Source organism: Somniosus microcephalus, unplaced genomic scaffold, assembly GCF_052327205.1.
Source record: "Somniosus microcephalus isolate GS21.2 unplaced genomic scaffold, FLI_Smic_1.0 unresolved_chr9, whole genome shotgun sequence".
NCBI lineage: Eukaryota > Metazoa > Chordata > Chondrichthyes > Squaliformes > Somniosidae > Somniosus > Somniosus microcephalus.
Genome location: NW_028225187.1, coordinates 22840195 through 22854858, shown reverse-complemented (window position 1 = coordinate 22854858; position 14664 = coordinate 22840195). Strand labels below are relative to the sequence as shown.

At 46.0% G+C, this 14664-nt stretch overlaps 1 protein-coding gene across 1 annotated transcript in view; it reads left to right on the top strand.

Annotated features, from left to right (window-relative positions):
- The window catches only part of LOC147084917 (scavenger receptor cysteine-rich domain-containing protein DMBT1-like), a 114251-nt gene that overhangs the window by 61069 nt on the left and 38518 nt on the right, over positions 1-14664 (top strand). Inside the window, exon 11 of the mRNA XM_085979633.1 lies at positions 9635-9940. Coding sequence (XP_085835759.1) covers positions 9635-9940 — 306 coding nt within the window. The remainder of the gene's footprint in view (positions 1-9634; positions 9941-14664) is intronic.

Sequence of the window (14664 nt, the reverse complement as noted above, 5' to 3'; positions counted from 1 at the left end):
TTGCACTTCCCCTTCTCCCAATCTATTGCCATTCAGATAATAATCCGCCTTCCTGTTTTTGACACCAAAGTGGATAACCTCACATTTATCCACGTTATATTGCATCTGCCATGCATCTCCATGTCGTGTGGAGCTTCTTGACTGTTGTTGGAGGTGCACCCATCAAGGCACTTGGAGGATATTCGATCACACTCCTGACTTGCTCCTTGCAGGAGGTGCAGAGGCTTTTGGAAGGCAGGTAGTGAGTCGCTCGTCGCAGAATACAAAGCAGAGTGCTAATCTGGTCGCAACCCCGTGTATTTAAAAAAAATTTTTTTATGGGAGGCGGGCGTCGCTGGCAAGGCCAGCATTTATTGCCCATCCCTAATTCCCACTGAGACAGTGGAGGTGAGCCACCTTCTTGAACCGCTGCAGTCCGTGTGGTGAAGGTGCTGCCACAGTGCTGTTAGGGAGGGAGTTCCAGGATGTTGACCCAGCGATGATAAAGGATCAGCGATATACTTCCAAGTGAGGAGGGTGTGTGACATGGATGGAATCTTGGAGGTAGTGGTGTTTCCATTGGCCTGCTGCCCTTGTCCTTCTAGGTGGAGGAGGTCGCGGGTTTGGGAGGTGCTGCCGAAGAAGCCTTGGCGAGTTGCTGCAGTGCATCTTGTAGATGGTATACACTGCAGCCACGGTGCGCCGGTGGTGGAGGGAGTGAATGTTTAAGGTGGTGGATGGGGTGCCACTCAAGCGGGCTGCTTTGCCCTGGATGGTGGCGAGCATCTTGAATGTTGTTGGAGCTGCACTCATCCAGGCAAGTGGAGACTATTCCATCATACTCTTGATTTGTGCCTTGTAGATGGTGGAAAGGCTTTGGGGAGTCAGGAGGTGAGACACTCGCCGCAGAATACCCAGCCTCTGACCTGCTCTTGTTGCCACCGTACTGATGTGGCTGGTCCAGTTAAGTTTCTGATCAATGGTGAGCCCCAGGTTGTTGATGGAGGGGGATTCGGCGATGGTAATGCCGTTGAATGTCATGGGACGGTGGGTAAACTCTCGTTTGTTGGAGATAGTCATTGCCTGGCACCTGTGTGGCACGAATGTTACCTGCCACTTATCAGCCCAAGCCTGAACTTCATCCAGATCTTGTTACATGGACTGCTTCATTATCTGAGGAGCTTTGAATGGCGCTGAACACTGTGCAATCATCAGCGAACATCCCCATTTCTGACCTTAGGTTGGAGGGAAGGTCATTGATGAAGCAGCTGAAGATGGTTGGGCCTCGGACACTGCCCTGAGGAACTCCTGCAGCGATGTCCTGGGGCTGAGATGATTGCCCGCCTTCCGCCATAATCAATTTCCATTGTGCTAGGTATGATTCCAGCTCGTGGAGAGTTTACTCCCCGATTCCCATGGACATCTGTTTTACTCGAGCTCCTTGATGCCACACTTGGGCAAATGCTGCCTTGATGTCCAGGGCAGTGACTTTAATATCACCTCTGATGTTCAGCTCCTTGTGCAACTGTTCCAGTTTGAATCCTGCTCAATAGTGACTGCCTCTCCCCACCACCCAGGAAACAGATGATGGTAACTTTGTGATTGAAACATAACAAATGCTTTCACAACCAGCACAAGACCATCCAGTTCAAATATAAAGGTTGTGCTTCTCTGTAAGGCTGTCAGAATAGAGCAAACAATTTTCACAAGTGTATTCACTACGGTATATATACAGGGATCGGTCCTAGGATCCCAGCTATTCACAATATATATGAATGATCTAGACGAGGGAACGAGATGTAATATCGCCAAGTTTGCAGACGACACAAAGCTGGGTGGGCGTGTGTGCTGCGAGGAGGATGCCGAGAAACTCCAGTATGATTTGGACAGGTTGGGTGATTGGGCAGATGCATGGCAGATGCAATATAATGTGGATAAATGCGAGGTTATCCACTTTGGTGGCAAAAACAGGAAGGCAGATTATTATCTGAACGGCAATAGATTGGGGAAAGGGGAAGTGCAAGGAGACTAGATGCAGGAAGGATGTTCCCGAAGGTCGGGGAGTCCAGAACCAGGGGTCACAGCCTAAGGATGAGGGGTAAGCCATTTAGGACAGAAATGAGGAGGAATTTCTTCACCCAGAGAGTGGTGAACCTGTGGAATTCTCTACCACAGAAGGCAGTTGAGGCCAATTCATTAAATATATTCAAGAAGGAGTTAGATATATTTCTTAAGGCAAAAGTGATCAAGGGCTATGGAGAGATGGCAGGGGCAGGGTACTGAATTTGGACGATCAGCCATGGTCTCATTGAATGGCGGAGCAGGCTCGAGGGGCCGAATGTCCTACTCCTGCTCCTATCTTCTATGTTTCTATGACCCAGGAAAAATACAGTCCCCTTGATCGGCACCAGGGCCACTAGATTCAATATCCATGCCCTCCTCTTCCGGAATAACGTGGCTGCAATGTGCACTAGCCACAAGATGCACTGCAGCGACTTGCCAATTTTTCCGGGGGCCACTTCCGGGAAACGTGAAATCTAAAACCAGAAGGGCAGCAGGCGCATGGGGAGACCATCACTTCCAAATTCTCCTCCAACTCACACAGCATTCTGACTTGGGCATAAATAACGGATCCTTTATCGTCGCTGGGACAGAATCCGGGGAGTCCTGCCCTAACAGGAAGTTTATGATGAACCTTTATAAAACACTGGTTCGGCCTCAACTGGAGTAATGGCCCAGAAATTCGAGTCCCAACGGGTGAGTACGCACGGGGCACTCACCCGTAAGCCCAATGGAAGTGCCGGTTTCCTGCATGCACTGCGCATGCGCGGGAAACCAGCACTTCCGTTCCTCTGAAAGAATGGGTTGAGAGGTGGAACGCGTGCGCCGGAGAGGCAGCGCGTGCGCATCGAACTTACGTTTTTTTTACAAGTTTCTCCCGGAGGCTAAGTCTCCAGCAGTTACACTTTTAAAAAGCAGGCGCAAGGCCTGCTTTTAACAAGGTAAGTGGTGAATTAATTAAAATTAAAACATTTTTTCCACAGGTTTATTATTTTTAAATACTTTAAAGAAAGGTAAGTTTATTTTTAGCCCCGTTAGAAAATATAATTCATTTTTTCAAAAATTTAAATTATTGTTTAAAATAGTTATAATGGCCCAGTAATTCTGGGCACAACGCGTGAGTACGGACGGGGTGTGCCCGGAGGAATTGCCGGTTTTCAGCATGCACAGCGCATGCGCTGAAAACCGGCATTTCCTGTCCTCTGACCCAAGGGGCTAAGAGGCAGAATGCGCGCGACTGCACAGGCAGCGCGTGCGCAGTGAAATTCCTTTTTTTTTTCAGAGTTGCACGCGTGTAAAGGCCTCCGGTCTTTACGCCTGGAAAAACAAGACGTAAGTATTTAGTTTTTCAGGTAAGTGGGCTTTTAGTACAATGTAGAATTTTTTTTTCCACAGTTTGTTATTTTTAAAGAATTTACAGGATGGTAAGTTTAGTTTTAGCCCCGATTTTTTACATAATTTTTTTTTTCAAATTTTAAAATTATTGTTTACAATTGTTTTTCAGAGTTCGTTATGGTTCATTTAAGTAGTGCAATGTTTTTTTTAATTTTCTTTCAGGTTTAAGTAGTGTTTTGGGGCCAGGAGTTTTCATGAGTTTGACAGCTCTTACTGTCAAACTCATGAATGAACTTTTGCAACCTCCCATTGGTTGCCCTGTGCTCACGTGATCCCAGCCGGCTCATCGCACTAAGTACGCCGCTGGGTCATGCACGCACAGCGCGGCAGGACCTCAAGCGGGCCAGTCAGAGGAAATGCAATGCGGGCCAAGATTTAAATGTCAGCGCGCTGGGTAAGTGAACATCGGGGGCTTGCATGCGTGGCAAGCTCCTGATCCTAATTTGAGGGACTTTATGTAAATCATAGTTATTTTAAAAATTTGATTTTTTAAAAAATGTATTTGAAGTTTTAGTGATGTTTTGGGGCTTATTGTATTTATAGGTTTGCCAGCTCTTCCTGTCAAACTTATGAATGAAGCATTCCCTGCTACCATTGGCTCTCCATGGCCCACGTGATCCCAGGGGACGCTTCGAACTAACTGCGCCCCTGGGATACGCAAGCACTGCACGCCGGCAGTTGGAGGAGGCCCAAGATCGGAATCCCATGCGGGCCCACAGCTCAACGGCCGGCGCGCTAGGTAAGTGCAGGTCGGGGGCTTGCACCCGCGAGAAGCCTCCGACCTGAACTTCTGGGCCAGGAAGTTTATGATGAATCTTTATAAAACACTGTTTTGGCCTCAACTGGAGTATTGTGTCCAATTCTTGGCACCACGCTTTAGGAAGGGTGTGGCGGCCTTAGAGAGGGGGGGTGCAAAAAAGATTTACAAGAATGGTTCCAGGGATGACGGACTTCAGTGATGTCGAGAGACTGGAGAATATGGGTTTGTTCTCCTTAGAGCAGAGAAGGTTGAGAGGAGGTTTGATAGAGGTGTTCAAAATCATGAGGGTTCTGGACAGAATAGATAGAGAGAAACTGTTCCTATTGGCGGAAGGTTCAAGATCAAGGAGACACAGATTTAAGGTGATTGGCAGAAGACCCAAAGGCGATGTGAGGGAAAACCTTTTACGCAGCAAGTGGTTATGATCTGGAAAGGGAGGTGGCGGCAGATTCAATCGTGGCTTTCGAAAGAGAATGGGATAAGCTCGAGGAACAGCACCTCATCTTCCGATTAGGCACTTTGCAGCCTTCCGGACTCAATATCGAGCTCAACAACTTCAGATCATAGCCTCGGCCCCTATTATACTTTTATATATTTTTTATCCACACTTTTGGTTTGTGCCTTTTATTTATTTTTTCTCTGTCCCACATGGCAGCTGTCTCTCACTCTGCCGGCGCATTTCATCTCGAGCCATCCTTTGTCTCTTTACCTGTCCTATTACCATCTCGTCTCGCCTTGACTATCTCTTAATGTCTCTTCACCTCACAGAACTCCCCTTTTGTTCTTTCATCCCCTCCCCCATTTCCCAGCCCCCAAACTGGCCTTTTAATCCGTTTCATTTCCTGCTTTTTTTTCTCAGTTCTGAAGAAGGGTTTCGACCTGAAACCGTTAACTCTGTTTCTCTCTCCACGGATGTTGCCTGGCCTGCTGAGTTTTTCCAGTGTTTTCTGTTGTTAGTTGAGAATTGGATAAGTACCTGAAAGAAAAAAATGTTTGCAGCACAGAAGGAGGCTATTCGGCCCGTCGAGACCATGCCGGCTCTCTGCTAGAGCACTTCAGCTAGTCCCACTCACCCCGCCGTTTTCCCGCAGCATTGTATTTTTGTTCCTTCAATACTTATCCAACTCCATTTTGAAAGCCACGATTGAATCTGTCTCCACCACCCTGTCAGGCTGTGCATTCCAGATCCTAACCACTCACTGCATATAAAAAGCTTTTCCTCATGTCGCCTTTGGATCTTTTGCCAATCATCTTAAATCGGTGTCCTCTTGTTCTCGACCCTTCTGCCAATGGGAACAGTTGCTCTCTATCTACTCTGCCTAGACCCATCATGATTTTGAACACCTCCATCCAATCTCCTCTCAACCTTCTCTGCTCCAAGGAGAACAATCCCAGCTTCTCCAGTCTCTCCACATCACTGAAGTTCCTCATCCCCAGCACCATTCTGGTCAATCTCCACTTAACCTTCTCTGCTATAAGGAGAACAATCCCAGCTTCTCCAGTCTCTACCACATCACTGAAGTCCCTCATCCCTGGTACCATTCTGGTCAATCTCCCCTTAACCTTCTCTGCTCTAAGGGCAACAATCCCAGCTTCTCCAGTCTCTCCACATCACTGAAGTCCCTCATCCCTGGTACCCTTCTGGTCAATCTCCCCTTAACCTTCTCTGCTCTAAGGAGAACAACCCCAGCTTCTCCAGTCTCTCCACATCACTGAAGTCCCTCATCCCTGGTACCATTCTGGTCAATCTCCCCCTTAACCTTCTCTGCTCTAAGGAGAACAACCCCAGCATCTCCAGTCTCTCCACATCACTGAAGACCCTCATCCCTGGTACCATTCTGGTCAATCTCGCCTTAACCTTCTCTGCTCTAAGGAGAACAATCCCAGCTTCTCCAGTCTCTCCACATCACTGAAGTCCTTCATCCCTGGTACCATTCTGGTCAATCTCCCCCTTAACCTTCTCTGCTCTAAGGAGAACAACCCCAGCTTCTCCAATCTCTCCACATCACTGAAGTCCCTCATCCCTGTAATGATATCAGCAAATAGTGATGTTATTTGCCTGTTTGATTATCATGCCTTACCAGCATAGTTGCATGTATTGATTACTTATGCCTGACCAGCAGAGGTCATGTGAGAGACAAGCAGAGGAGTTTAGTTTCAGTTTCATTTAAGATGGATTTCTAACATCATGTCTCCTGTAAATGCTGTTAAAAGAGTTGAATAAGCTTTAGATTAAAAGACATTCTCTTTCATAAATGTCTCGTCATTGAACCCACAAAGAAATCAATACATGGTGTCAGAAGTGATTGAAAGAGATGAAGAGAAAAAATCTGAAATTAAATCAGCTCTCCACATATTAGCAAGCCAAAAGAGAACATCGTTACTTACCATTAGAGAATAGCTAACGAAGTGAAAAAATGGAAGGTTTGCTCCCACCGGCGATGTTTCAGTTGACAGGTAATGTGGCTGAAAATTGGAGAAGGTTCAAACAACGTGTGGGGTTGTATTTATCAGCAATCGGAGCTGACGAGAAAAGTAATAAAAGGAAATCGTCACTGTTCTTACATGTCGTGGGTGATGAAGCACTGGAGGAGTATAATAACTTCACATTCGCTGCTAATGCAGACAAAATGAAACTAGATAAAATAATGGAACAGTTTGAGGCCTACTGCATACCTAAACGTAACGTGATGTTTGAGAGGCACAGATTTTTCACATGTGTACAGAAAACGGGTGAGACTATTGATCAGTATGTGACTGAACTGAGAAACAGAAGCAAATCGTGTGAATTTGGGGGACTGACAGACTCGCTGATAAAAGACAGACTGGTGTGTGGTATTCCAGATAATGGTCTAAGGGGAAGACTGCTAAGAGAGCAAGATCTAGACCTGGGAAAAGCCATAGCACTGTGTAGGGCTACAGAGACTGTGAAGTTGCAGGCAAAGGAGCTGTTCAGTGACAATAGCTGCAACGTGGATGCAGTGAGAAAGAACGGATACAAACCGTTTAACAAAAAGAGCGCCAATGTGAAAAAAGAGGCGTGACCAGCGAACGAAAATGAAAGGGACAATCAAAAGTCATGTAGTCGATGCGGTACACAGCATCCACCAAGAAAATGTCCAGCATATGGTAAAAAATGCAATAGTTGCAACAAAAACAACCATTATGCCCGTTGCTGTAAGAACCAAGCGCAACAAAGCAAGGTCCATGCAGTAGATGAAAGCGGGATAGAGGAGTTCAATGTGGATGTTGTGTCTGAAAACAATAAAGAAGAAAGAGACTGGATGTTGACACTAAAAGTGAATGACATACACATTCCATTTAAATTGGATACTGGAGCACAAGTTAATGTGATATCAGAGACTGATTTTAAGAAAATTAGACCCAGACCAAAGATACATGGAATCAAAGTGAAAGTGACAGGATACTCAGTTACTGATATACCAGTGAAAGGAAGATGCATTGTCAAAGTGACACACAAGGACAGAGAGCACACGCTAGCATTAATCGTGGTGCCAAAGGATGTGCAAGCCATACTAGGTTTAAAAGCCTGTGAGAGACTGAACCTGGTAAAGAGAGTCCTCGTTGTGGAAAGCGAAGGAGAGACAGGCTATGATGAATGGAATGTTGCGTACACACCGGGTAAGCTGATGTATACAGCAGACATGTTGTCCAGAGCTGTTGACCCAGGAGAGCCCGCAAACACAGTGAAAAGACTGATGTACAAGGCAAAAGACAGTGGAACTGACTTCTACCAAAGCATGCTTGTATACCGCACAACGCCGCTCGAGTGTGGTAAGTCACCAGCCCAACTCCTGATGGAACGTCGGCTAAGGTCAAACCTACCCATCCCGGAGAACCTCCTGAAAATAAAAGAGGGGGAGTAAGTGAGGAAGTTCAAAGAACAACAGAACGAAAAGCAAAAGTTCTACTATGACAGAGGAACACAAAACCTACCTGAACTCCACACTGGTGACCAAGTAAGGTTGAAAGACAAAACAAACACATGGACTCAGAAGGGAACTGTCCTGAGTGAAGTTCAACCAAGATCATACACCATTCAGACAGATGAGGGTGCTGTTCCGAGAAGAAATCTTCGAGATATTCTCATGGGACCAGACACAGCAGGTCAAGAGACTGATACTGTTGAACAACCTGATCACACAGCTGAGAACCAATCATCTGAGGCAACAACTCAGGTTCAAGGACAATCAATCAGAAAATCCTCAAGACACGTGAAGCCTCATTGTTATAGAAGGAAGTAATGTTATCTTATTCATTCTTCAAGTTCTAGTGCATTTACATGTTTCATGTGAACACACAAAGCAAGGTTAAAAAACCTTGATAAGTTCATTAAGTGTTACAGTTGAAATGCAGATTAATACAAAGAAAACATGTTGTTAGTTAAAAGTAAAATACTTTTGTTTTAAGAAAAGGAGATGTAATGATATCAGCAAATAGTGATGTTATTTGCCTGTTTGATTATCATGCCTTACCAGCATAGTTGCATGTATTGATTACTTATGCCTGACCAGCAGAGGTCATGTGACAAGGACAAGCAGAGGAGTTTAGTTTCAGTTTCATTTAAGATGGATTTCTAACATCATGTCTCCTGTAAATGCTGTTGAACTGAGTAGAACAAGCTTTAGATTAAAACACATTCTCTTTCATAAAAGTCTCGTCATTGAACCCACAAAGAAATCAATACAATCCCTGGTACCATTCTGGTGAATCTCCCCTTAACCTTCTCTGCTCTAAGGAGAACAACCCCAGCTTCTCCAGTCCCTCCACATCACTGAAGTCACTCATCCCTGAGACCATTCTGGTCAATCTCCCCCTTAACCTTCTCTGCTCTAAGGAAAACAACCCCAGCTTCTCCAGTCACTCCACATCACGGAAGTCCCTCATCCCTGGTGCCATTCTGGTCAATCTCCCCCTTAACCTTCTCTGCTCTAAGGAGAACAACCCCAGCTTCTCCAGTCTCTCCACATCACTGAAGTCCCTCATCCCTGGTACCATTCTTGTCAATCTCCCCCTTAAACTTCTCTGCTCCAAGGAGAACAATCCCAGCGTCTCCAGTCTCTCCACATCACTGAAGACCCTCAACCCTGGTCCCATTCTGGTCAATCTCCCCTTAACCTTCTCTGCTCTAAGGAGAACAATCCCAGCTTCTCCAGTCTCTCCACATCACTGAAGTCCCTCATCCCTGGTACCATTCTGGTCAATCTCCACTGAACCTTCTCTGCTCCAAGGAGAACAATCCCAGCTTCTCCAGTCCGTCCACCTAACTGAAGCCTCTCATCCCTGGAACCATTTTGGAGATGTATGTAATGAGAAGTATCCTTTTCTAACAATTAGCTGAGAATGTGTTGAGCATAAGCGATTGCCCGTAGCCAAATATCATGAGTAAAACATTATATCTTTTGAATACATATCCAGGTCAACCAGAGGGCGCTAAACTCACCGTGACGACGATGTTTGGTTTATACGTTCAAGGAAAAAGTATCCGGATCACATGTCTAGCGCCTGCATATTATTCAACGAATAGGTTTCACTTAATGAAGAACGGCCAAGATACTCACATGCCTTCGATTTCCACGCAATGGAACAACCATGGCGCCGAGTTCAGAATTGCGAACACAACTGTATCCGACAGCGGAAATTACACGTGTACGTATGAGACTGAAATAAGTGGACGGATGTTCAACTCCACCTACAGTAATTTTGTGGCAATAGAAGTTGCAGGTGAGAGACACGTCGTGGAAGCCAAATATCAGACTAGAGTTCCAAATTCATCCTGAAACATACAGAGAAATTTGAGTTGGGCAGGGACACAAAAGGGGCAGTAAACCACCTGACGCCTGTTGCATGCACTGTTTGATATTCAGTTCGCTTGATCTCCTGACATAGAAACATAGAAACATAGAAGATAGGAGCAGGAGTAGGCCATTCGGCCCCTCGAGCCTGCTCCGCCATTCAATGAGATCATGGCTGATCATCCAAATTCAGTACCCTGCCCCTGCTTTCTCCCCATATCCCTTGATCACTTTAGCCTTAAGAAATATATCCAACTCCTTCTTGAATATATTTAATGAACTGGCCTCTACTGCCTTCTGTGGTAGAGAATTCCTCAGGTTCACCACTCTCTGGGTGAAGAAATTCCTCCTCATTTCTGTCCTAAATGGCCTACCCCTTATCCTTAGACTGTGACCCCTGGTTCTGGATTCCCCGACCCATCGGGAACATCTTTCCTGCATCTAGTCTGTCCAGTCCTGTCAGAATTTTATAAGTTTCAATGAGATCCCCTCTCATTCTTCTAAACTCCAGCGAGTATAAGCCCAATCGTCCCAATCTCTCCTCATACGTCATTCCTGGAAAACTCGGGACTAAAAGCCAGGCACTTTGTGGTCCAAGTATGGGTCCAAGTAGTGTAAAATCTTAACCCATCCAAACCTGTTTCTGCCCCAACCCCAGGAAACATGACTAACTGTCATAGGAAAAAAATATAAAACCTCTGAACACATTTAAACGCGACCATCGTGTTTCAAAACATGCCTCGTTTAATTTTGATCATACTTAAGCAGCAAGTCTTCGGCTATGGCTATAGTTATGGCGCCCAGTACTTGCTCTCAATAATGTGGGCCTCTTACAAACACGGGAAATATCTGGAAACGTACAATTATAACTAAAGAAGGAAGCCACTTGGCTCATCGTGCCTGTGTGGGCTCTTGGAAACAACAATCCAATTAGTCTCCCTACCCCCTTCTCTTTCCCCATAGCTCTGCACCATTTATCCTTTGCAAGCATTTAGCGAATTCCCTTTTGAAAGGTAGTATTGAATCTGCCATCACCGCCCTTTCACACTCATTCGCCCTGCAAATGTCTCCCTTTCACGTTTAGAAGAATGAGAGGTGATCTCACTGAAACATAAAGGCCCAGTAATTCCGGGCACAACACGTGAGTACGGACGGGGTACTCACGCGTGTGCCCGGAGGAATTGCCGGTTTTCAGCATGCACAGCGCATGCGGGGAAAACCGAAATTTCCTTTCCTCTGACCCAAGGGGTTAAGAGGCAGAAGGCGCGCGACTGCACAGGCAGCGCGTGCGCAGTGAAATTCCTTTTTTTTTTCCAGAGTTGCGCGCATGTAAAGGCCTCCGGTTTTTACGTGTGGAAAAACCAGACGTAAGTACATAGTTTTACAGGTAAGTGGGCTTTTAGTACAATGTAGAATTTTTTTTTCCACAGGTTTATTATTTTTAAAGAATTTACAGTAAGGTAAGTTTAGTTTTAGACCCTATTTTTTAAAAATTTATTTTTTTCAAAAGATTGATTAATTGTTTAAAACATTTTTTTTAACCTTATTTATGGTTAATATAATCAGTGGGATGTTTCTTAACATTTTATTTAAAGTTTAAGTAGTGTTTTGGCAGCCCATACTTTTCATGAGTTTGACAGCTCTTACTGTCAAACTCATGAATGAGTTTCCCCTCCCCTGATTGGCTGCACAGTGCTCACCTGATCCCAGCTGGCACATCGCACTAACTACGCCGCTGGATCAGGTAAGCACAGCGCTCCGACATCTGAACCGGGCCTGTGACAGGAAATGCAAGCAGGCCCGGGCTTCAGATGTCAGCGCGCAGGGTGAGTGCACGTCGGGGGCTTGCACGCACGGAAAGCTCCCGATCCTAATTTCAGGGCCATTAAATTCTTACAGGGCTTGACAGGGTAGATGCAGGGAGGATATTTCTCCTGGCTGGGGAATCCAGAACCAGGGGTCACAGTATCAGAATAAGGAGTCGGCCATTTTGAACTGAGATAAGGGGAAATGTCTTCATTCGGAGGGTGGTGAATCTTTGGAATTCTCTATCCCAGAGGGCTGTGGAGACTCAGTCGTTGAGTGTATTCAAGACAGAGAGCGGTAGATTTTTGGATATTAATGGAATCAAGGGATATGGGGAAAGGGCAAGAAAGTGGAGATGAGGTAGAAGATCAGCCATGATCTGATTGCATGGCGGAGCAGGCTCGAAGGGCAAAATGGCCTACTACTGCACCTATTTATTGGCCCAGAAATTCGGGTCGAGGGCTTCCCGCGGGTGGTAGCCCCCGACCTGCACTTACCTTGCGCGCCGGCCGTTGTGCTGTGGGCCCGCGTGGGATTCTGATCCTGGGCCTCCTCCAACTGCCGGCGCGCAGTGCTTGCGTATCCCAGGGGCGCAGTTAGTTCGATGCGTCCCCTGGGATCACATGGGCCATGGGGAGCCAATCGGAGTAGGGAATGCTTCATTCATAAGCTTGACAGGAAGGGCTGTCAAACTTATAAATACTATAAGCCCCAAAACATCACTAAATCTTCAAATAAAATTTTTTTTAAATCACATTTTTTAAATAAACTATAAATTACATGAAATAACTATTTTAAACAATAATTAACATTTTTTAAATAAATAATTTTATTTTCTAATGGGGCTAAAAATAAACTTACCTTTCTTTAAAGAATTTAAAAATAATAAACCTGTGGAAAAAATGTTTTAATTTTAATTAATTCACCACTTACCTTGTTAAAAGCAGGCCTTGCGACTGCTTTTTAAAAGTGTAACTGCTGGAGACTTACCCTCCCGGAGAAACCTGTAAAAAAACATAAATTCGATGCGCACGCGCTGGCTCTCCGGCGCACGCGTTCCACCTGTGAACCCCTTGCTTCAAGGGAACGGAAGTTCCGGTTTCCCGCGCATGCGCAGTGCATGATTGAAACCAGTTCTTTCGTTGGGCCTACACGTGAGTACCCAGCGCGTACTCACCCGTGGGGATCCGAATTTCTGGGCCGTTATGTTCTTATGTTCCGAAATTTGTAGATGACACGAAGCTAGGAAGTCTGGTAAACAGTGAGGATGATCGTAATAGACTTCAAGATGATATAGACAGGCATTTTAAAGGGGGTGCCAGGACAGAGAGGCTGGTGGGTGCTTGTGCACAAATCTTTGAAGCTGGCAGGACAGTTTAACAAAGCAATTAATAAAGTATATGGCATCCTGGGCTTTTTAAATAGAGGCAGTGGGGTCGATTTTCCTGGAGCTATCAGGCGGGGTTTCAGGCGTGTGGGGGGTGGGGGAAATCCCAAATTCGGGGGTCCCGACACCATCCCACCCAAAACCCCGCCCCATGTAAGTTTCAGGGGCGGCAGGTACCCGCCCCGCACTGGGACCCGCCGACCCGAGGCGGGAAGGGATCAGTGCCAATTAACTGCCTGTTAACAGGTAGTTAACAGGCAGTTTTTAGCCTAATCCCTATTTTGAGAGGTTTCGTGTGGGATTCCCGATGGCTCCAAACCATGCCATCTTAGAGGAGGCGGGCCGTCGGGTTGAACGACTTGGAGGGGTCGCAATGTCAGTGTTCTGGTGAGTGATGGGTGCACGAGTGCAAAGGTAAGTGTGTTTGGTGTGTCTAAAGTGTCTAAAGAAGTTTAAATTGCCTGTTCTCACCTTAACAGCCTTTCTTCCTCTAGGCGTCGGGAGCCCATCATTCAGCCGGCACTGAAAGCTGAATGGCTGCGATCTGTCAAAAGTGACAGCCTTCAGATTTGAGTGCTGCTGAGAGTTCCTACTGAGTCTGTGTAGAAGGACTCAGGTTAGAAGTCAGACTGTCAGTGTTTGACAGCTTCAAACAGCTGTGAAACACTGATATTTCATCTGTCAAGAACTCTTGACAGATGAAATTTCAGTCTGTGACGTCGCCTGCTGCCGGCTGGCCCTTAATTGGCCTGCTGAGCCCACTGGGCAAGCTCAACAAGGTCGATCAAGGGAAAATCGCATAGATTGGCCGAACATCGATGTAGGCGGGACTAAAACCCGAAAGTTGTAGTCCCGCCTCCTTCCCGACAGCTTAATGAAAATCGACCCCATAGAGTACAGATGTCAGGAATTTCTGCTGAACTTATATCAAACACTAGTTCGGCCTCAGCTGGAGTATTGTGTCAAATTCTGGGCACCGCACTTTGGGAAGGACGGGAATGCTTTGGCGAGGGGATGGAAGAGATTTCCAAGAATGGTTCCGGGGATGAGTCATGACAGTGACATGGGCAGACTGGAGAAGCTGGCGGTGTTCTCCTTGGAGTATAGAATGTTAAGAGCAGATATGATGGAGGTGTTTAAAAACCTGAAGGGTTCAAGTTAGAGTAAATAAAGATTAACTCATCCCAGTGGCTCAAGGGTCGATGACCCGAGGGCACAGATTGAAAGGGACTGGCAAAGGGACCAGAGGGCACGTAAGGAAAAAAAAATGTATTCAACGAGTGGTTAGGATTTGGAATGCAATGCCTGATAGGGTGGAGGATACAGATTCAAAAGTAGCCTTCAAAAGGGAATTGGAAAAATACTTGAAGTAGAAAAAATTGCAGTGCTATGGGCAAAGTGCGAGGGTGTGGTACTAACTGGAATGCCCTTCGTAAAAGCTGGTGCAGACTCGATGGGCC